Here is a 23,812-nt window from a genome sequence, read left to right as displayed (position 1 = left end):
ACCGAGATAAAAAATAAGTTTCGGGCCGTTTTGAGTCAAAACCGAGTCCACCAGGTCAATACGGGTCCCACCATGTCGACCAGGATGGAAAATGAGTTTCGGGTAAAAAATGGCATTTTCGATCAAAACCGAGTCCATCGGGTCAATACGGGTCTCACCATGTTGACCGCGATGAAAAATGAGTTTCAGGTTATTTTTGGTCAAAAAACCCGATCTACTGAGTTGATACCCGTATAAAGATTTTTTTTATATATAATTAAAATTGATTTTTAGCAATTGAAAAGCTTTTTATAATACTGATTTGAGTTTTTAATTTTACCCCTATAAATAAATATTATTATATAATAAAACAAAAAATAATTCAATTTTGTCACAGTAGGCGGAGGATTTCTGCCGATGGTAGGCGGTGCAGCTGTACATTGAAAATTTTATACAATCCCATGATTACCTGCACAATTTGTGATTCGTTGTCCCCTATTATTAGCTATAAATAGCCAATGAAACCAAGACACAAGGAAAAAAGAAAAGAAAACAAGATAATTTTGAATTCGATACCAAACTATTTATAATACTATTTGTGTTACTATTTGCAACTGTTTATGTATTTTCTACTTTTTCTTCATGTGAGTAAGATATTGATTTTTTAAAAAAACAATTTGAAAAATACCAAAAATATCCCAACTGTTAGATCTAATAGTATTTAAATTTGAGCCTTTGATTTTTTAGTATACTAGGCTTTACCACATCGGATTAAAACCCAAATTCAGCTTCGCCTTTAAAATAATCTGCCCTTTGATCCTGTCGCGCCATGTCATCAGGTGTACCAAACACTTGGTACACCGCGACACGCCAGATCATAGCCCAGCCCATCCTAACCGTTCGATCAACTTGCAGATCAAGCCAATCACAGTCGCACGATCTATTCATCCGCGATCCAACAGCTCCCAGGCTTTAGATGCACCGATGCACCATACGCTTGTTCACACCATATCAAATCTCAGAGCCCTTCTCTCCTCTCACCGGCGATTCTTTCTCTCTCCTCTGATTTTTCATTTTCGACCATGTTAAGCGGCCAAACCACCACAGAAAGGTGCATCGCCTCCTCTGAAGTAAAACCCTGGCCATTTTACACGTTTTCAGCGTCGAATCTGGCCAGAAAAAGGCTGCGACAGTCCTCGGCTAACCGAGCTTCAAGTCATCGAGTCTATTCCTTTCACTTTCTTTTAAAATTATCCCAAAGTCTCAATTTGAGCCAAGTCTATTTAAAGCTTTTTCTTTCATAAGAACCTTAACTAAGATCACACCCTACACTAGGGGTAAAAAGAAAAAAAATGATCATGGAAATCATCTTGAAGACATGTGAGCTTATGAAGTCTGACAACAAGGAATTCAACAAAAAAAATTCCAAATAATAGAGAGAATTTCCAACAAATAAAAAAAATTTCTAATTTGAAAGATTTAGTATCTTTTTGTTATCAAGATAGCAAAAGAAAAGATGAAAATAAGATAACAATGATCTATAGTTGTTAAACCTTTAAACATTTTTTTTAGCTTATGAAATCTTTTTTCTTTTACAGCCTTGAACCATAAATACATTATGTGCCTTTAAAGTCCTTTCTAATCAAGAAAGCAACCTGGATCAATAAACAACGTTCTCAAAACATAAGAAACTTTTTCATAAAGAGTCATGACTTTACAAATAATTATTCATTATTATTCATGCTGTTAAAATGAGTGTTTCTAAAATAAAAGGCAATTGTTTCTTTTCTCTCAAAATACATTCAAGCAATCGCTTGAACACTTTGAAAATCAAAGCAGAAGGTTATCTCATCACTTACCTTTATCTAAGATTACTTTTACTAAGAGATTTAATACAAATCAAAATACATTGCTTGAACATTGTTATAAACAGACATTGAGAGTTTCAGTTTTAAAAAACAAAAGAGATCTTTTGAAAAATCATTTTTGAAAAAATGGTCTTCTTTATGAAGAAGACAGATATATGACACATCAAGAGGCAATGTTAGAAAATCAGAGATTCTAACGACAACAAGAGCAAAAAAGGAAATGAAAAGAGACAGTTAATTCTTTCAGGGGTAGAGAAGCAATCACCAGAAATCTTCTAGAGGTAGAGAAGCAGTCACCAGATTCCTAATGGCACAAAGAAATTTGCTTCCCTTAGTAGGAGATACACATGATAAAACTATAGACTTCTTCTAGTATGAGATTGAAATAACATGATTATGCAGTTTCTATGAAATAAGATTGTCGCCTCTTATAATATGATTAGTTAGACAATATGATAACTGATACATCCTCAGATATGAAAATCCCAGGTGAAGCGGGATAATCCTCATATATTGACCATGTGACATGGTTAAAGAATCCTCAACAATAGGAATGTTACCAACAACACAATGTCGGGCCAGGGAGAAGCTAATGCTCTTAACGAAGTAATTAATGGAGAAAGAGGCAGTGACTATTAGGAAACTCAAACAAAGTTTATCTTGGAAAACTAAACAATATGGGTCAACTTGAGTAGATTTAAAAGACGTGTGAATCAAAAGAGCTTACTAAAATTCAAGATCGCCAAACAAGATGAATGGGGGATTTATATTTCAAAAGGGTAAGATGCATTGCATATCATCTAACTTCAAAAGCATTGCATACTTGTCTTGTAGATATTTCTTGAAACAAAATTCCCAATGGGATCCAACGAGATTCAAACGAAATGAAGTTCTTCTAATCACATCAAATATGACAATTTCATAAAAGCAAAATTCATAAATAAAGATAAGAAAGATGGATTTTTTTTATTTATGATAAAAGGTTTAAAAGTACAAATATTAAACAGTGCAAGGACGATTAAGGATATTGTCATTTTGATCATTAATCATGCCCCGAAATTCTTAAAATTGTTTATGCATATGCTCCATCTCTTCCTCGAATTCTAGGTGTCGTGTTTTAACATAGTCCTTCAAAAAGTCAACACGTGTATACAGCTCTTGGTTTCTCCTTTCCAAGTCATTTCTGTGACGTCTTTCGTCACAGAGTCTATTCCTTAAATTCTCAATTAGATGATGGAGATCAAGAACCTGAGTATTCAACTCAAGTCTTCTGGCATGAAGACGCTCTGCAACGTTCACCAAAGACAAACTAACCCTGATTCACTACTTCAATATCGATCCTAGCTGCCAGTATTATTTCATCACGGGGAAGGACCATGTCTCTAGCCATAGCTACAGCAGTATCTTCATTATCCATTACAGTATCTTCTATTATAACTAGATGACCATTCACTTTAAAAGTAGTACGCCAAACTATAGGCTCTACTGTAGGAATAAGATTTGGGTTAACATTGGAAGAAGAGGAAGACATGATTAAAGCTTCAAGAGTTGAGAACTTTGAAAGTCTTGAAATACAAGAAGTTGATGATGTCTGTCACCAAATACTGCGTGATTTATAAGGATTCTACTCTTACTATTATTTTGAACAGAAGATCAGATCTCAACCATAGATATAAGACTTTCGAGAGAAGCTTTCATCATTTTTTAGATCGATTTTTACAAATCAGATCTGAGCTGTACAAATATGACTTCCTTTAGAAGTTTTCATTAACCCTGAAAACCATTGATGAAATCACTTTCATGTATTTCAGGAAACCAATGATGAAATCATTTTCATGTATTTCACAAAATCAATATGAAATCATTTTCATGTATTTCAGAAAACCATTATTGAAATCACTTTCATGTATTTCATAAAATCAATCTGAAATCACTTTCATGTATTTTAGAAAACCATTATTGAAATCATTTTCATGTATTTCACAAAATCAATGATAAAATCACTTTCATGTATTTCACAAAACTAATCTGAAATCACTTTCATGTATTTTAGGAAACCATTGATGAATTCACTTTCATGTATTTCACTAAACCATTGTTGAAATCACTTTGATGTATTTCAACAAACCATTATTGAAATCACTTTCAGGTATTTCACAAAATCAAGATTGAAAACACTTTCATGTTTTTCACTTGGGCAGGTCGCCCATAAGAATTAGACCAACTAAAAAATATATGTGTTTTTCAACACTTCCATCATTTTTCTTTACAAAACTTACTATGCAAAGTCAAAAGAAAATGAATTTGCCAATGCCTTTGCACCATAAGCATTGTAAAAAGGGGGCAACTATTGTAACCCAATTTTGGATTCACTCAGATTTTCTCGAATGCTATTTTATTTTATTATTCATAAAAAAAATATAAAAAAGAATTTAAAATATATTTTCTGAAGTCAACCACATCTTTTGATCAAAATCGAGTACATCGGGTCAATATGGGTTAAACGATGTCGACCGGGATAAAAAATGAGTTTCGGGTAGTTTCGGGTCAAAACCATCATTTTCGGTCAAAACCGAGTCCATCAAGTCAATACGGGTCCCACAATGTCGACCGTGATGAAAAATGAGTTTTGGGCAGTTTCGATTCAAAAACATCGTTTTCGATCTAAACTGAGTCCACCGAGGTCAATACGGGCTACACGATGTCGATCGAGATAAAAAATGAGTTTTGGGCCGTTTCGGGTCAAAATCGTCATTTTCGATCAAAACCAAGTCCACCGGGGTCAATACAGGCTAAACGATGTCGATTAGGATAAAAAATGAGTTTCGAGCCGTTTCGGGTCAAAATCATCATTTTCGGTCAAAACCGAGTCCACCGGGTCAATATGGGTTAAATTATGTTGATAGGGATGAAAAATGAGTTTCGGGCTATTTCGGGTCAAAACCGTCTTTTTCGGTAAAAAAAAGAGTGGAGCTGTCGTCTGACGTCATGTAGCGAAAAAATTAATGATAATGTAACATAAAATAAAACTTGAATATTAGAAAAATACAAAAAAAAACAATAACATGAATCTTGATGTAAAAACCAATATGCCTAATATATGATAAATATCTATTTCAAAAAAAGATCTCCAGGGATGAACCACCCCACCCATGACCAATCACACCACCCATTACCACACACACTATCTTATAAAAAAAAAGGATGCGATGACAAAAAAAAAAAATGGTTTTTAGTTGGTAAGAGACGTTGCACGGGTCGCTCCAAGGGCACACCCACCTCCTATTTGTTGGCGTATACAATCACTTTTTGTTTTTTAAATTTATTAAAATAACAAATTAAAATCCTTTCATAACACAAATATTAGTTCTCTATATAGTAAATTATGAAAGAATCAAGTATTTGTTATATTTGTTATACTAATAATTACACACCACAAATGAAGACTTGCCATTTAAGAGTAAACGTATTAAGATGGATTAAGATAACAATTATAATACATATTAATAAAAAACTTTTTTTGAATTTAAATATTAAAATTCATATTAAGTTTGTATTATACTTATTATCACATCATTATTGTAACCTTTTCATATTGAAAAAAATAAACTTAACTAGAGATAATCAAGAAGAAAAACATAAATAGCCAAGATAATAATATAATTATGATATAAATTAACTAAGTATAATAAAAAAAAATAATAAACATGAACAAGAAATTAATGATAATGTAACATAAAATAAAACTTGAATGTTAAAAAAATACAAAAAAAAAACACAACAACATGAATCTTGTTGTGATAACCTATATGCCTAATATATAATAAATATTTATTTCAAAAAACGATCTCCAGGGATGAACTGCACCACCCATGACCAATCACACCACCCATTACCACACATGTTATCTTATAAAAAAAGAGAGGATGCGATGACACACAAAAAAATATGGGTTTTAGCTAGTAAGAGGTGTTGCGCGGGTCGCTCTAAAGGCACGACCACCTCCTATTTGTTGGAGTATGCAGCTACTCTTTATTTTTTAAATTTTTTAAAATAAAAAATTAATATCCTTTTAAAACCAAATATTAGTTCCCTATATAGTAGACTATGAAAGAATTAAATATTTGTTATATTTGTTATACTAATAATTACACACCACAAATGACACAACACAAATATTAGTTCTCTATATAGTAGGCTATGAAAGAATCAAGTATTTATTATATTTGTTATACTAATAATTACACACCACAAATAAAGACTTGCCAGTTAAGAATAAATGTATTAAGGTTGAATAAGATAACAATTATAATATATATTAATAACAAACTTTCTTGAATTTAAATATTAAAATTCATATTAAGTTTGTATTATACTTATTATTACATCATTATTGTAACCTTTTCACATTGAAAAAAATAAACTTAACTAAAGATAATCAGGGAGAAAAACATAAATAGCCAAGATAATAATATAATTATGATATAAATTAACTAATAAAAAAAAAACATAAATAAGAGATTAATGATAATGCAACATAAAATAAAACTTGAATATTAAAAAAATACAAAAAAAAGCAACAACATGAATCTTGATGTGAAAACTAATATGTCTAAATATATGATAAATACATATTTTATAGGAAAAAAAATTAAAACTATTTATTTAGTAACTGGACAAAATGTTATTGATAATATTATAATCTAAACAAACGGTTTGCATAAAAGTTATAGATATTTATCTCAAATTTTTAACTTGAGAAAATGGTCTAATTTGAGCTTTACGATAGATTCATACTTCTATTTTGTTGTTATGATTTTAACTTAAAAATAATTATATTAAGTTTTGGTCTCTACATGAATGTTTTACACCTATATCTTATCTTTTGATTAAAGTAAACCACACTTGAATCTAGATCGAGAGCTTCAATTATAATTTAAAAACTAAATAGTATTCTAGTTTGAATAGAATCAACCCAACTAAAATTGCTTTTTTCAGCCTAATCTTTTATTTATTTCTTCATATAAACCCCAATTTAAATAATAAAACACATCAATAGATCTTTTAAATTGTGAAATATACCTATTTTACAAACCTACATTTAAAACTGAGCATTTACTATAAATTAAATATATATTATATTATTTTACTAATTATAAAACAGATTTAAATTAAGAAATTTAATAATACTTTAAGTGTAATATAATAATATAAAACCTTAATAAAAATATATTTTTAAGTACTTATCGTATCTCCTAACTATCTATTATTAGTCCATAGTAACTAAACCATTAAAATAAATAAAAAATTATAAAATCTAAAGCCAGTATATTCATAATTTTACTTTCACTAATCAATTCAGTAATATTTTCTATGAATGACTTCCTTAGGCTGGGATAAATAAATTTAAATTCAAATATGTGGAATATGGAGAAAAATGGATTGCAATTTATGGACAGCATGTGGCTTCTGGTTTTAAATATGCTCTGATATGAGTTTATACACCATGTTTTTTTAGAAAGAAGAGAACTTTGGGATGATCTTACTATCTTAAGATAAGCTTTTGATATACCATGGTTTCTTATGGGAGATTTTAATGAAATTCTTACACATTAAGAAAGAAACAATGCTATGTTAACATTATAGGCTCAAGAGCTTTTCAAATTTTTCTAGGTGGTCATGATTTGGTTGACTATCCCTTTACTGGTTGTCACTACACTTGGTTTGGTAGTGGATCAATGAATTGAATAGATCATGCGTTCTCCTCGTCTACTTGTCACTTGAGGTTCAGTGGGTTAACACTAAGCTAGTTGCCTAGAGGCCTTTCAGGTCACCGTCAGTTACTTATAGGGGATCCAAAACAGAACTAAGGTTGGAAGCCTTTTCACTTTATAAACTCTTGGCTGTCACATCTGCAATTTATAAAGCCATTGGAAAAGTTCTGGAATGCTAGTCACTTGTAGTTTACAGGAATGTTCAAATTGATGAAGAAACTAAGTTGTCTTGCCAAGCCACTGTGGATTTATAATCATTATTATTTTGGCAACTAATACAATAAAGTGCTAGCATCATAAAAACAAATTATAGAAATATGGAAAAGGTAAGTGAAAGTCAGGATCTATCAATAAAAGAGTCAAGAATTGGGGATGAATTGGTAACAAAGCAATAAGTGGTAAGTCGACACGAGGAAGCAATTTGGTGTAAGAAATCAAGGCAAAAATTGTGCAAGCTTGGTGATCGTAATATAAATTTTTCTTTTTACTTGGTAGTTAATTTGGGAAGAAACCATAAGAACATATCTCAAATTACCTATAATGGTATCTTTTACACTACCCTAAATGAGAGCAAGAGACTCGTAGTCTCTTTTTACTCCAAGCTGTTAAACAAGTCATGTTCTAAAAGGGATAAGATGGGTCTTGTTGATTATAGGAAGCTTAGTTTGGAGAGGTCCCATTGGTTATAATGAGAAGTATCAATGAAAGAAGTTAAAAAAAATAGTTTAGGACTAAGATGTTACAAAATCTCCAGGATCAAAGGGTTTTAATTTCAAATTCTATATGAAGGCTTGGAGCCTGATCTGTCATGATATGATGGATTTAATCGTTGAATTTTTTAGAATAAAGAAGCTTCCAAATGGTGCAAACCTTGCCTAAGTAACCTTGATCCCAAGGACCAAAGAATCAAAAAGATTATCCAACTACAAACCAATTAGCATGGTTGATGGGATATACAAAATAATGGTGAAGGTGTCTCCAATAGGCTAAAGCATGTCATCTAAGACCTTATTAGTGATAGCCAAATAGCAGGTAGAAAAACTACTGATGGGTTTACAATAGAAAATGAAATGGTTCATGAATACAAACGAATGGGAAAGTAGGCATGATGTTCAAAGTAGATTTTCACAAAGCTTTTGATTCAGTCTTGTAAGATTATCTTGATGAAGTGATAGGATACATGAGATTTGGTAATAAATAGAGAAGACTTAAAATTTATGAGTGCCCTTCTATTGGTGGAAGAAACTACTGGTGGTGGCTTTATAATACTTAGAGGGGATAAAACACATGGTTTTATTACAAAAACAAAAGCTTAGAAATTCAAACACACACTCTTAATACACATCATTTTCTTCTCTCTTTTCTTTCCCACACTTAATAACATAAACTTAACAGCTTATTTATAAAAAAATTAAGAGGCAGTAGGTGATGGTGGTTGGTGGTTTATTGAGTTTACCACAACAAAACTGCCTTTTAAACTCAATCGAGGGATGTTATACCAAGCATGAACTTTATCCTAATAAATATTTCTCCCTTTAATGGTTTTGTAAAGATATCTGTAATTTGATCATTTATTTTGCAGAATATTAGTTCAACTTCTTTGTTCTTCACATGTTTTTGATTAAAATGATGACGTGTATCGATATGTTTACTTCTTTCATGATACACTGGATTCTTAGCTAATACAATCATTGATCGATTATCAATATAAATCTTTGTAGGACTTTCTTGAGGAAATCCCAAAAACTTTAGCATATTCCTTAACTATATTAAATGATAGACAATTGAGTTGGTAGCAACATATTCGGCTTCATAGCTTGATAACGTTACTATCAATTACTTCTTAGATGACCATGTGAAAAATATATCTCCCATAAAAAAGACAAATCCAATTGTGCTTTTCCTTTCATTCAGATCTCTATCCCAATCACTATCCAAGTAGCCAATAAGATTGAAGTTTTCACTTAAGATATAAAATATACCTTCATTTATTGTTCTTTTAATGTAACAAAGAATTTTCTTAGCTACATTCAAGTGAGACTGGCCTGATATCTCCATATATCTGCTGATAAGTCTGACTCCATAAAGTATATCTTGTCTGGTATATGTCAGGTACTTTAAGCTTCCTACTAAGCTTTTGAAGTAAAAACATTTCTAACTTTACTCTTTCTTAATTGTACTTCATTCTCAATTAGAGTTGATATCGGACTGCTCCTTTTTCATTTTAAACCTTTCAAGAATAACTTTGGCGTAATTGTTTTGGGATAAAAAAATCCCTTCTTCTTTCTCGTTACTTCTAAGCCAAGAAAATATGTCATCAGACCAATGTCTGTCATCTTAAACTCATGAACCATGCTTTTCTTAAAGTCTTCAAACATGATAGGATTGTTGCTAGTGAATATCAAGTCATCAACATATAGGTACGCAAATAATATGTTGTCATCTGCTTCTTTCTTCACATATATTACGTGTTTATATTGACATTTCTCAAATCCATTATTTTAAAAATACATGTCAATTGGTATTCCAAGCATGCGGAGCTTGCTTCAAACCGTAAAGGGCTTTCTTCAACTTGTATACTTTACCTTTATTTATAAATTTAATGTATCCAAGTGGTTGTTCAGCATAGATCTTTTCTTCTAGAAAGCCTTTCAGAAATGCTGACTTCACATCGAGTTGATAGATATTCCATTTATATTGTGCAGCTAGTGAGATCATCAATTTGATTGTCTCTAGCCAGGCTATTGGAGTAAATACTTCTTCATAGTCAATGCTTTTTATCTGTTTGTAGTCTTTTGCCACTAATCTTGCTTTGTATCTTTGTACTTCACCTTTTACATTCTTCTTTGTCTTGTAGACCTATTTGACACCACTTGCTTTCTTATTTTCTAGTAGATTAGTCAACTTCCAGGTGTCATTCTTTTCAATGGCATGTATTTCTTCATCCATTGCTTTTATCCACTTTTCTTCTGTGATAGCTTCATTGAAGCTAAATGGGCCATTATCTGTGAAAAAACAAAATATAGTTGTATCTTTCATGACTTGAAAGACATCGTACAGTTCTTCTAAATTTCTCATCCTTCTTGGTCCTTCTGATAAGGATGCTGATGAGGATACTGATGGCGGTGTTGATGATGATTCTAATATGTTTCTCCTACTAAATACAAGGAATCTATATGCCGAACTTTGTGGCTCATCTGCTGGTAACATCATACCTTTTGCAAGGATTGTTGGTACTTCCACTTTGTCTTCAAGGATCAAATCAATACTGATCCATTTTACTTTTTCTTGATCATCATTCCACTGCCAAGATTTATCTTATTCAAAGATAACATCTCTACTCATGATCACCTTCTTTATGATGGGATTATATAGCTTGTATCCCATCTTTCTATCACTATATCCGATAAAGATGCATTTCTCATTTTTGTCATCGAGTTTAGTCCTACTTGCATCTAGAATCTTTGTATATGCCATACAACCAAAGACTCAAAGATGAGTAATACTTGGTTTGTGACCACTCTATGCTTCTTCAGGAGTGACAACTTACAAACTTCTAGTAGACTTCTTACCATGTCAAGATCATTTGATTCTTTCTCTCAGCTACACTGTTCAATTGTGGTGTATAAGCTGATGTTGTCTGATGTCTGATGCCTTGTTGTGTACAAAAGGCTTTAAAGTCATTTGCTATATATTCTCCACCTCGATCAAATCTCACGGTTCTAATCTTGTAGTCACTTTGCTTCTTAATAATTGCTTTAAAATCTTTAAAACAATTGAATACTTCTGACTTCCTCTTCAGAAAGTATACTCATGTCTTTCTACTAAAATTATCAATGAACGTAAGAAAGTACCTATTTTGTCTAGTTGACATGGGCTTTATAGGACCACACACATTTATGTGCACCAACTTTAGTGGCTTATTTGCTTTTTAGTTGACTTCTTTGGCAAAACTAGATTTGTGATGTTTGCTAAAGACACAACTCTCACAGACTTTATCTAGATGATCAATGTGGGGCATACCTTTGACCATGTTTTTGCTTGCAAGCATTTTCAAACTTGTGAAATTTAGATGTCCAAGTCTTAGGTGCTAGAGACACATTTCATTGTTGGTGATGACACTTAAATACTTTACGGTAACATATTAGATGTTTATAAGAAACATCCTATTTTTGGACATCTTCATATAGACAATTAATCTTTCATTGTAATCTTCAATTATTAGATTACAATTCTTTATAAGAAGAGTATAACTTTTCTTCGGAAGTTGGCCTATACTCAACAAGTTATGTTTAATGGCTGGAACATAATAAACATCTGTAATGTAACTATGATTGTCATACTTCAAACTAATTGAGATGTTGCCTCTTTTTTTCACTGGAACTTTAGAGATGTCTCCAAAAATGATATGACCTTTTATAGTTTCATCTAAATCTTTAAATAAATCTTGATGACCACACATATGATTGCTAGCTCCAAAATCCAAATACCATATATTCTCCTGATTCTCACCTAGTCTTTGCTGGACTAATATTGCAGGTGGTCCTCTAATGATGACATCCTTCTCTGCATAGTTGGCTTGTTCGCATACCTCTAATGGAGCTTTTCTTCAGCATTCAGTGCTATAGTGCCCAAATGGACTCTGGTTCTTTATAGCCATATTCCATAATCTCTATACACTCTTATGAACTAAAAAATGCCTTCAATCTGATACACCAATTATCATAGTTGTCTTTGGTTAGCTTTGAGATGAGTGTTTATGCATTTTCTATAGTCATTTTGCTCCTTAAATGACTATATCACCTTTTAAGAGTTGAATTTGAAGAAATGGACACAATAAATAGATCTAGAATGCTTAAAATAATAGGCAACCAGTCTAACTTGGTTGAAGATGGGTCAAAATAGGCTGAAATGATCAGGAAATTGATTCTAGACATCGGGTGGTTCGTTGGGCTGAACCAAGAATATTTTATGTGGCTTGGCTGAGGCTAAGCTAGATGGCTTATACGGCTCGGCTTGAAAACGGCTTGTACAACTCGATTTGGCTCAAATATGACGTGTATATGGCTCAATCGTCGTCTACCTTGGGGCACGTCGGCTACGCATAGGCTTTAGTGGTAGAATTTTTAAGCGGTGTCTGTGGGCTACCGCGGGCTCCGATGAAGTTGATTTTTACACTAGTGAGTTTGTATGGATGAATACTACATGATAGAATGATCAAAAATGGTTTTTAGCAACTTTGAAAAATCAAAAATGTCTTAAGAACACTATTTTTTGATGAACGGGACTTTGATATAAATTATTGGTAGGAGAGACCATTGGTGATGACTTTAGAACAATTAGAGGGGATACAACACACGATTTTATTATAAAAATAAAAGCTTACAAATTCAAACACATACTCTTAATACATATTCTTTCTTTTTCTCTCGTGTTTCTTTCTTTTATTTCTCACACTTAATAACATAAACTTAAAAGCTTATTTATACATAAATTAAGAGGCAACAAGTAATGGTGGTGGTTGATAATAAGTGAGTGCAAGTAATAGTGGTTAATAGTAGGTGACAACTAATAATGATGATTGATAATAGATAGTTGCAAGTTATAAATAATAGTTGATTGAGTTTATCACAGCATTTTCTACTAGATATCTCTTACTTCTTGTTAATGGTTTTCTACTAGAAAATTCCGTGTTGGTTGTGGTATTTGATAAGGTGACCCTTTGTCACCTTTTTCACTCAATATAATAGTGCAGGGCCTTTCAATGCTGTTTCATCAAGCATAACTAGCCAGAGGTATGTATAGTGGCATTCAACTGAGAAATTGAGATTTTATCACCTATCTGCAAAATGCCGATGATACTCTAGTTTTCTCACTAAATAATTTAAATTCTTTACTCACCATAAAATGAATTCTTTGATGGTTTGAGTGACGCTCGGGGCTTCAGATCAAGTTTTACAAGAGCTCAGAGGTAGGGATTAATGATGATGAGGTTTACAGTGTGGGTTTTGCAAATGCCTTTAAAAGCAAGTCCTAGGAGGACGAATCACCTCATTTTTAACAAAATTCGGCCGAACTGGGAATCATGTTTTTCTTTAATTCTCCATCGGCTGTCAGTTTGGTTAAAGAATTGTAAAGAGGATTTTGGTTACACAGCTAATGATCTGCTAAGAAATGTAGACAGAACTCACAAATGATTCAGCTAGGTTCTTGGTGGCTGAGCGAGCTTCTTGTTAGATAGATCAATCAATACAGTAATTTTATTCATTTCCTTCTCCAAAACAACTAATTTACTTTGAACACTTGTTTTTCTTGCTTGGCCAGATGCTAAATGGCTGGCTTGCATTGATAATATTGCTTGATTATCATAAAAAATAAAATTACAGTTGAATTTACTATATAAAACACAATAAAAAATTATAAAAAATGATGAGTCTGAATTCTAATTAATAATTTATAGAAAATACTAATTAAGGTTAGCTACGTATAATTGAATATTTAAAGAAATTTTACAATACTCAAGGTGTAATTATCAATAATTATAATATTTTTATTGTTTGGAATGATTTTAAATGTGATGTTCTCTTTCCTTTTTATATCTAACATATTCCTGATCATAAATAAACTAGGGGTGTTCAGCACGTGCTTGTGGGATCGATTGCGCATGTTTGACACCGTCGATATATTATGATGCAGGCAAAATATGGTTGTCCTTGACGATAATAAATTTTTGTATATATCCAACGCGTTAAATTTATAAACATGCCATTAATAAATCCTCTTATTAATTAGAAAAAGGTTAAATAAAATATAAAAAACTACTATATTATTGCTTAGTGGAAAAGACAAAAAAGGGAAAACAAAGGTTTGACCAAAACCCTTTTTTTTTTTGGCATGCAAAGAATCCATTTCCATTTTTAAGATTTTTTTTTTAAAATTCATTGAAAAACTTGTTGAGTCTGGTGCATGAAAGACTAATGTGAAGGACATTGGGGAAGCTGAGCTGTCAGATATAGAATTGATGATTCTCAATTACCTTGATAGAGTAAGCCAATACAAAGATGACAAGAGATAGCAATCCGACACCGGTTTGGAAATATTTTGCACACTGTTTAGTATTTTGACCGTTATAACTTTGGCTAATGGTATCAAAATAATGCAAATCATCCCAATTTGAAAGGATTGTTTCAGGGCATACTCCATAGACAACTAGCTATGCTAGTTGGAGGTCGTTTGAAGCCCCCAAATTCCATTATTTAAGTCTCCATTATTAATTTGGGCACCATCACTTGGACTACATAAAAATTAAATAAATTAAATTTATTAGAAATCCAACTATATATTATGCCTTACAACATTTGCATGAGAGCTTCACCAAATTAATGGACATGCAATGCTAATGTGAAGCTTCAATGCAAACAAGGGAATTTTTTCAAACTTTATTTAGGAACAAAAATTAATAAAATAAAAAATCTTTGATGCCAAACACGGTTATACATGGATAAAACTCTTAGCCTATAGCCCCACTAAAGCTTAGAACAAGAATAAGAAGATAAGATTGAAAAGCCCAGACGGGGGATGTGATTGATTGATGATGATGATGATGATGATGATTTAGCCTACGATATAAACGAGACTCTCGCAGAACGGGCAGTGGTTGACAAACTCAGGCACAAGCAGATACACCAATGGACCACAGCAAGAAGCTTGGAGGAGAAAAGGCTGAGGGTTTCGGCTTTGGAGGACTGAAGGATAGTGACGGACACAGCTGGTGCAACCAGCAAGCTCTTGCCACATGTTGTTAGTGTGGAACAAACCACCACCAAGATTGATTTGGCACCTCAGGTCGATCAAAATCGTATCATCCAAGGTGTTCGTGTAGAATAACACTTCATTCTGCAGCACAAAAACATCACAACAATTTAATTTAGATAAATAAAACATGCATATGTGTTTTTTTTTTAATTACCACATGATCGAAGTATTTGTCTAACATATGATTTTGATGAGTGAAATGCAAAAGAATGTGTGTGGGGATCGAAAGAGGTGGAAGAGCGAGAGAGAGAGATAACCCTAATATCAAAGCAACGTTCCCAGGGTCGGGGGATGGGGCTTTCAGGGCTGTTGAGAAGGACAGACATGAGAGACCGATCCATTGTAGCAGAAAAACTAGCTTGCAAATGGCAAAGGAGCAACACCGAGAGCAAGATAGTCTATTAGCTAGCTATGTCAAGGGCTCTTGGAGAAGAAATATGTGGGTTATAGGTGGAGGCGTCTATGGAGAAAATAGGAAAGGAAGGTTGTTGACTCACTTGTTCTCATTCAGAGTTGGACAACACCGAGACCAGGACCTGAGAGATTCACTCTTCACTACTTGCTATAATATTGGCGTGACGTTTATGGCCTCGGCAAGGATGTTTTTTATTCAAGGGTGTTTTGGTTTTTATACACTATTCATTTGTTGTTGTTGATTTATTTGGGGTGTTTTGTCTATCTGTCTTTTAATGCATAATAAAATTGCTAAAATACTCCTAGAATACAAAAAAACCAACATTGCTTGACAAAGATATTTTAGTATTATTACTTTTTAATTGTATAGTACAATTAATTACATAATTGTTCTTAGGATAAACAAAACAGGCCATGTAAATAAGGGTTTTGATGTCTTTTCCTCAAGGTTTTGTTTTTTTTGTAATTACTAAGTTTGGTCAAGGATGATATAATAATTTAATATTTAATTAATATATTTTTATTAAAAAAGTTAGGTATCTTTTGATGATGAAAAATTATTTTTTACTATCTTATTTTGTACTCCATCATATACCTTTCTTTTATGGCCAGCATATATCATCTAAAAGATATTGATTTATTTTCCTTTCATTTCTCTCTTCTATAGCAAGATCCCTAGTTTTATTGTCTTTTAATGTTCTTTTAATTTTTTATTTTATTTTTTATTAAAATTTTATAATTTTTTAATTCAATCCTTGAATTCTAATTTCTATCTATAATGATAGTTATAACAATAATTATGATGATAATATAATAATTATAATAATAATAACATGTTTATCAAAATAACCTTTGAATAATGTGTTTTACTATATTAGTAGTTATGTATCTCTCTAATTTAACCCTTTGAATAAAGATTTTTATCTTTTTTTATATAATTTTTTTATTCAATGTACTTTTAAATAACGGTTAGTCCTTTTGATTTGGTTCTTCAATATCAATTTTTCATATATCACTTTTTTTTTGGGTCTTTATTCTTAGAAAAAAAAATTTCCTTTAGCCCTTTTATAAAAAATTTATTAATTTTTATTTTATTTTTTAATCTAGGTTCATGGTATATTATTTTTTTAAAAAAATTTAACCCTTCAATCAAAAAAATTTAGTTACTTATTTTTATTTTTATTCTTTTAATTATTATTTTTTATTTTTGATATTTTTGTGTAATTAGTTTTTTTTCTATTATATTCTTCCATGTTTGTTGACCTGATCCAATGTTTTCATCCTTTCTTATCTAATTTCATGCTCCCATCATTATTATTTTTCTAAGTATTGTAATACTTTTTGAAAAAAAAAAGATCAATATTACTATCTTTTCTTTTATTGTTTAATTAAAATAAAACAAACTCATTAATTTCAGTTTGCGTTATAACTCAAATCGTTAACATTAGACATCTCTTTTCATGAATAAACTACGGACGTCTGCATCACTTAATATCAATTTTTTAGAAAAAAACCTAACCCACAGCCACAGCAACAGCATAGCGCGGGCCCATGCATAGTTACGAAACTATTTGTGAAGAACCATCAGGCAAATTAAGTTTCGAGGAATGAATATAATTAAGCCGTGTGGTTCTAAGATTATGGTGTGGCTAATTAAACAATATATTTCCGTTCAAAATAAAATAACATGAAGTTGGCTTTGCATAAATTTTTAGACTACGGAGTGTATATCTACTCCTTTTACAGAAAATACAACTGATATAACCCAAAAAGGAAAAATTACTTTTGGAAAATACAAGAAAGGATTCCATTTCAAATTACAATTTTATTCCTTCAATCAATACATATATATATATATATATATATATATATATATTGAACCAATCCTAGATTCTCGAGGCCGACGCCGGTACGGTAACTGCCGAGCGTTACGTGGCATTGAATATTTAATTAGAAAAAAAACAATTTGTTTTTGGAAATCTTTTTCATATCCTCATCTCTTATTTATGTAACGCTCCTCTAATACGTTCTCTAGTATCATTATTGTGTTTACATTTGAAAAAGCAAAGAGTGTTTGTTTTTATGCTTGGTTTGAATATTTTGCAAATTAGTTTTTAATTGAAAACATATTAAATTAATATTTTTTAGATATTTTTAAATAATTTTGATATGCTAATAAAAAATATTATTTTTATGTATTTTTAAAAGCACTATATTTAAATGAAATTCAGAACAATGTCATTGAAAATAAACACAAAATTGAAATGGAAAATGAAAGCGTACAGTGAATTGATATCAATATGTTTGCAAATGTTCTTATTCTATGAAAATCTAAAAAAAATTAAAATACTCATTGAATGAGTGATAGATAAGGATAGAAAACTCATAGATTTCGATGTTAATTGGAACAAACTATAACATAATAGGACTTAATTACTGCTAAAAAGAGTAGGTGAACTCAATCAAAAGAATTAAGAGAGTTTAATTAGCGATGATTGGGCACAACCCAAGATTTATGGCCTTATGTTTAAAATTAGCATAGTGATTAAATCTTATTAAAAAAAGTGTTCAACTATTTTTTATGCATAAACATACAATGCCCACATTCCCTTAAAATACTTATCATGATATAGCTAAAAATTAAGAAGATCCTAATTAAATCAGAAAGATAGTAATTTAACAAATTAGTATTCAATTTGTTTAAAGTTAGGGTGACTAAATCCTATGAATCTCCGAATCACCATACAACAATATATAGGGTCTCAAAATAGTTAGTAAGTAATTAATAAACTCTCTCTTTTTTAAGGAAAAAAAATAATAATATTAAAGCTAAAAGTGGAAGATTCCCTTATAGTAAATTCTAGAAAGGAATCGTTTTCACACATCAAATAGTAATTACTTTTTTATTTTTTATTTTCCCATCAAATATTTCTCTCATTTAAGTAACTCTCTCTTAACATATAACTAATTCTATAGCTATTATTTTGACAACAAAGAATAAGCTAATGAGGACAAGAGAATGGACGTTTAATTTGCACTCTGAAGATAAATTTGAAAGGAATGAAATGGGAATGTGGAAAAAGAAATTAATATGGTTTAACTCTTATGTAAACCTGCAAAACCCTAGTATGAATGATACTGAACCTCCTGGGAAATCCCATGAAAGGCTGGATATCAAGCTGAACAACGAAATAAAAAGGTGAAACACTCATCGGACTTGAGTGCTTAGACGACATTGATGACATTCAGGAACAAAGACCAGCTAGCATGCTCTTATGGAACACAATGCACAATGGTGAGAGTAACTGCTGGTGAGAATATATATAATACTGGAGCAGTGAGCCTTCTTGCCTTGGCAAATGAGTCTATCAAAATTCGGAGGTGGAAAACGGGGGTATAAATTCATAGTTAATAGACCAAGTCACATATGGAACTTGTTTTCTGGTATAATCCTCACGAACATAGGCAGGGGCGGAGCTGAAATTATATAATGAGGGGCAAGACTCAAGATATAATTTATTATTAAAAAATTTATTTATTTAAAATAAAAATATATTATATTATCTTATATTTAAACACTAAAAATACAAAAATTTTAAATATTTTGTAGGGGTTTGGGCTCTGCTTGTCTCTTTTTAGTTCCGCCCCTGGACGTAGGGAATGATTTAGCTGAGAAATTGCCTGAACCATGCCAAGAGTTTGATGCCAACAGTAAAAGAAGCATGAAAAACTCTATCAATGTAATTTCTTAATTTGAGGAATGGAAGCCAGGAATAGTAAAATCCTAATGCCAACAGAACAATTGCAAGGACCCCAAACGCCCATGAACTTATCTCTTCTGTGTTTGGAACTTCAACTGGAGAAGGAGATGAAGAAGGTGAAGGTGAAGGTGAAAGTATCATATGGTTGTGTGATTGTATTAATAATATTTCTTACTAAGAACCAAGAAGAAATCGAAACTAGCTAGCTAGGGTTGGAGCGTGCATGAGGGGGGAATTAAGGATCCATTTATTTAAACTTGTATATACGAACATATCCTACATCGATTGGGACTTCTACTGGGATTAATTTTGTTTATTAAAAAAACAATATTATGCTTGTTCAAAATTAGGTTAACACATAAAACTAATTACCTAATATATAAGATTATAATAATCTTATAAAAAAATAAAAAAATTATTATAAAAAAACTGAAAAAAAAATTTAAATAAATTCAATTCAATTTTTCAAACTCATGAACTGAAAGGTTAACAAAATTCTAGTAAATAAAATATTAAAAAATAAAATTAAAAAAATCTCAATAAAAAAAGAATAACAATAAAACAAATAGCAATTAAAAAAATAAAGATCAAATTTAACATAAAATAAAATGAAGTAAGATATTGAGAGATGCAATTGAAAAAATAATTTAATTAAGAATATGATATAAAATATAGAGGGAAATAATTAAAAAGATGATTTAATTAAAAGAATATTAACAAACAAATATAATAATCATGAGGATTAAATTTGAAAGATAAAAAAACCAAATAATGATTAAATTAAAAAAAATTAATTGTATGGATGATTTAAAATAAAAAAAATAACAATAAAAAATAGTGATTAAATTTAAAAGAATAAAAATTAAAAATGTGCAGGGAAAGGCTCTAAAATTAAAGGGAAGAGAGGAAAGAAGAAACAAAAAAAATAACGCAGCCCAATCTTTTAAACTTGGGACTCAAAAGGTCAATAAAATCTTGGTAAATAAAATATTAAGAGATGAAGTTAAAAAAAATTAATAAAAAATGATTAAAAATAAAATAAATAGTTATTAAAAAATAATATCAAATTTAATATAAAATAAAAATGAATTAAGATATTAATTGATGAAATTAATAAAATAATTCAATTAATAAAATGATATAAAATAATGAGATATTTAATTAAAAATATAATCTAATTAAAAGAATGATAAGAAAAACATAACAACCAAAAGAATTAGGACTTAATCTAGAAAAAAAATTAAATGAGGGTTAAATTTTAAAAAATCAATTTTATGGATTATTTAAAATAAAAAATATCAATAAAAAAATATAAATCAAATTTAAAATAAAAAATTAAAGAGTTATTCTAAAAATTTACAGGAAAAGCCTCTGAAATCGAGAATAAAAAAAAACCATTAAAAAAAACCCCTAATCTTTTTTGGTACACTCTTTAATTATTAATGGAATGACATCGTATAGAATAAAGCACAACTATAAAAATTATATTTTAACTGATAAAATAATATCATCCATCCACGTTGTCCAAATAACACAAAAGTACTCACATGCTACCACTTGAATTTAATAGGCAACTGATTTTTTTAAATAAATTCATATTTTATATATAAATGAAACAGTAAAGTGCCCCTGTCAGAATTGGTAATTACAAAAAAAAGCAAAAAGGAAAGGACAAAAGACACCCATTGATCCAAGGTACAGATAATTTTGATGTAAGGGCATTGTGGTAATTTTAATGTGCATTTCACAACGAAAAAACGGAAAGTGCCCCTTTCCGCTAGTTCATTATTTTTAAATTCAAATGACATATTAGTCATTTTATTATGTAAATAAATAGAAAAAGACTGATAAAACCCTGATTTGAAGGTTACATATGCTTTGTTAATAAAGATAAAATTATAATTTTATTGTTCTAATTGAGCTAATAAGTCTGGAGCTACAGTAAGAAAATAGTAATATCACTGTCTTTTAGTTTGTTTTAATAGGATTCTCTTGAGTTAAAATATATTTTAATTTGAGCTTTGGTTAACCCAAGTTTTAAACCAGGAAGCATAAGTCAATTATCCTTCTATATTTTTGTTGAAATCTTATCAGCCCAAACCCCATTTCATGATTTCAAACAATGCAAACAAGAGAGCAAAAACAAGAGCTACAAATTAGGGGATCCTATTAGTAGAAAATACGTTCCTTGTATCCAGCATATTAATGACCCAGTAGTATTTAGCAGAGCGATATTGTACTGATGTTGCTGAAAGCCTGAAACGACAGGGGGCAAGCTTCCTTTCAAAAACCTCGATTTACCAGTTGGCCCAGCAACTGAGAAGCTAAGGTAAGCAGATTGTGTTCAATCAGATTGGTGCTCAATAGCTTACCACTATTATTTATCCAAAAATTAAATTTCAATTCGCTGTTGCTACTTGCTAGAGACTGTAGTACTTTGCAGAGAACATATTCATGGGGTGGCAAAGAGGAATAGACGAACATTTTACTGGCATGAATGAGGATATGCAATTGAAAAGGATGGTTTTACGGCTGGCACTATGGCCGACACCCTACGAAAACATGCAGTAACAATAAAAAGTTGAGTTATTTAAATTGCTAACTCCTCCCACTGGCAAAATTTCAGTTCTACGGCTAGAAAACAATTTAACTAGCTGTACTTGTGGAGAGAATTCCTCTGAAAAATCTAAACTGCAGGCAACCTACTGGATCAGTTTCTCGGCTGTGATGTTTAACGTCTCTTCTTGCCTGATTTTGCAGCACCGGATTTGGATGGGGTAACGAGCAAGTACACGAACAGAACCACAATGGAGATCACAGAAATTAGAGACCCATACTTAACCAACAGCTTCTGTAAATAGAGAAATTCTAATGTTAGAAAATAGAACGAGTATTATTGCATATTGAGGGAAGAAAAGCATGTCATTATGGAGACTTGAAGCAGCAGTTACAGTTGCTCTACATGAAATTGGGGAAAAATGGTCTTCAAGGAATCATTTAAATGATAACCATGGTGTCAACATCAACAAATAATATTACCATTTAATCTTTTTTTCAACTCTCCTTTTAGAATTTCATGGTCACCAAGTCAGGAAGGGTAAAAGGGTGTTCGAAAAATGGACACTGAGGCCTTCTTTTGGCCTTTTTACTTGTCAAGTCAAATTTGAATGCCAGGAAGCATGTTATAATAACTTTTAACAACTAATGATCAAGACAATAAGATGATGAATCGTACCTTTGCCTGCAGAATTTTGGCCAAACCAGAGGCCATCCCATAGAAAATGAAAGAAAAAAGACCACCTTAAGTTAACAGCAAAACCAAAAAGAAGGGTGTCCAAGCATAAATTGATGAACTTGCATGTTTGAAATCAAAACAAGAAACTTACCCACTCGAGCTTCTGCACTGGTGGTTTGTCTGCAAGGACATCAAGAGGCAGAATGGGAGTCGAGTATGCCTCCTGTAAATAAAGCAGAAGTCAGAAGATAGAAAACTTGATGCAAGAAGGCAAGGAAAGAAAAGAAAATATAGACTGTATAAACAACAAACCTGCAAGGCAGCCTTTGTGGGGATGCGGAATGTAATGACAGCTGGAGAGCCCAAAAACAATCCTTTCACTTTGCCCTCCAATTCAAAAGAGTGTGACAGAAGACCACCACTGCAAAATATGGTGTGAAAAATTGACTAAAGAATGATAAAGCTAAGATAGACGGCCATTATTGCAAGATGGAACTCACGCATGAAGTCTTTCCCATGACTGTGAAGTATTGCCTCTGACGACATTAAACATATCTTGTGGCCAGTGATCATCAACAAGAGTTATATCATATGCAGTCCTGTAAATATATGAATAAACCATTCTAAAGCAGATGTAACAAAATATATGTTCATGTTACATTTAATGAAGAGCAAATTAAGGAAGTGAATTAACTACAAAGTCCAAAGATAAGGGGGAGCCCTGCCTACAACCAGGGAGAAGGGGAGTGGGGTGTGCATTTCAAAGTTAGCTGACATATTTAAACGGATAAAATAACTGCTTTCTTCTCTTGTGGAAATTAACTACTTTGTCTACCAACAAGCAAAGGAACATTTATAGTTATTTGTAAAACCAAGCAAAAGTATGATCACATATACTCTCGGCCCATTCATGCACATCGATGAACAGAGTGAAGAATAAAGGTTCTAACATACTGGTCAGCAGGA

The 23,812-nt window shown here is 31.3% G+C and overlaps 1 protein-coding gene and 1 long non-coding RNA gene across 2 annotated transcripts in view; both read right to left on the bottom strand.

Moving 5' to 3' along the window:
• Nucleotides 1-12,180: 12,180 nt before the first annotated feature.
• LOC105140599 (uncharacterized) lies at nucleotides 12,181-18,271 on the bottom strand. The gene is made up of 3 exons (XR_845210.1): nucleotides 18,260-18,271; nucleotides 15,996-15,998; nucleotides 12,181-12,261 (listed from the first exon to the last, which is right to left on the bottom strand). It is a non-coding gene; the product is annotated as an uncharacterized LOC105140599 (long non-coding RNA).
• A 3,829-nt stretch (nucleotides 18,272-22,100) lies between these two features.
• The window catches only part of LOC105140598 (uncharacterized), a 3,277-nt gene continuing 1,565 nt past the window's right edge, over nucleotides 22,101-23,812 (bottom strand). Inside the window, exons 2-6 of the mRNA XM_011047480.1 lie at nucleotides 23,347-23,445; nucleotides 23,159-23,267; nucleotides 22,998-23,069; nucleotides 22,847-22,852; nucleotides 22,101-22,462 (exon numbers count right to left, since the gene is read on the bottom strand). Of these exons, the coding sequence (XP_011045782.1) occupies nucleotides 22,343-22,462; nucleotides 22,847-22,852; nucleotides 22,998-23,069; nucleotides 23,159-23,267; nucleotides 23,347-23,445 (406 nt within the window). The 3' untranslated portion in view covers nucleotides 22,101-22,342. The remainder of the gene's footprint in view (nucleotides 22,463-22,846; nucleotides 22,853-22,997; nucleotides 23,070-23,158; nucleotides 23,268-23,346; nucleotides 23,446-23,812) is intronic.

This window comes from Populus euphratica, unplaced genomic scaffold, assembly GCF_000495115.2.
Source record: "Populus euphratica unplaced genomic scaffold, PopEup_1.0 scaffold116.1, whole genome shotgun sequence".
NCBI lineage: Eukaryota > Viridiplantae > Streptophyta > Magnoliopsida > Malpighiales > Salicaceae > Populus > Populus euphratica.
Note: the sequence above shows the minus strand (reverse complement) of the source record. Positions and strands in the feature narration are given on the sequence as shown.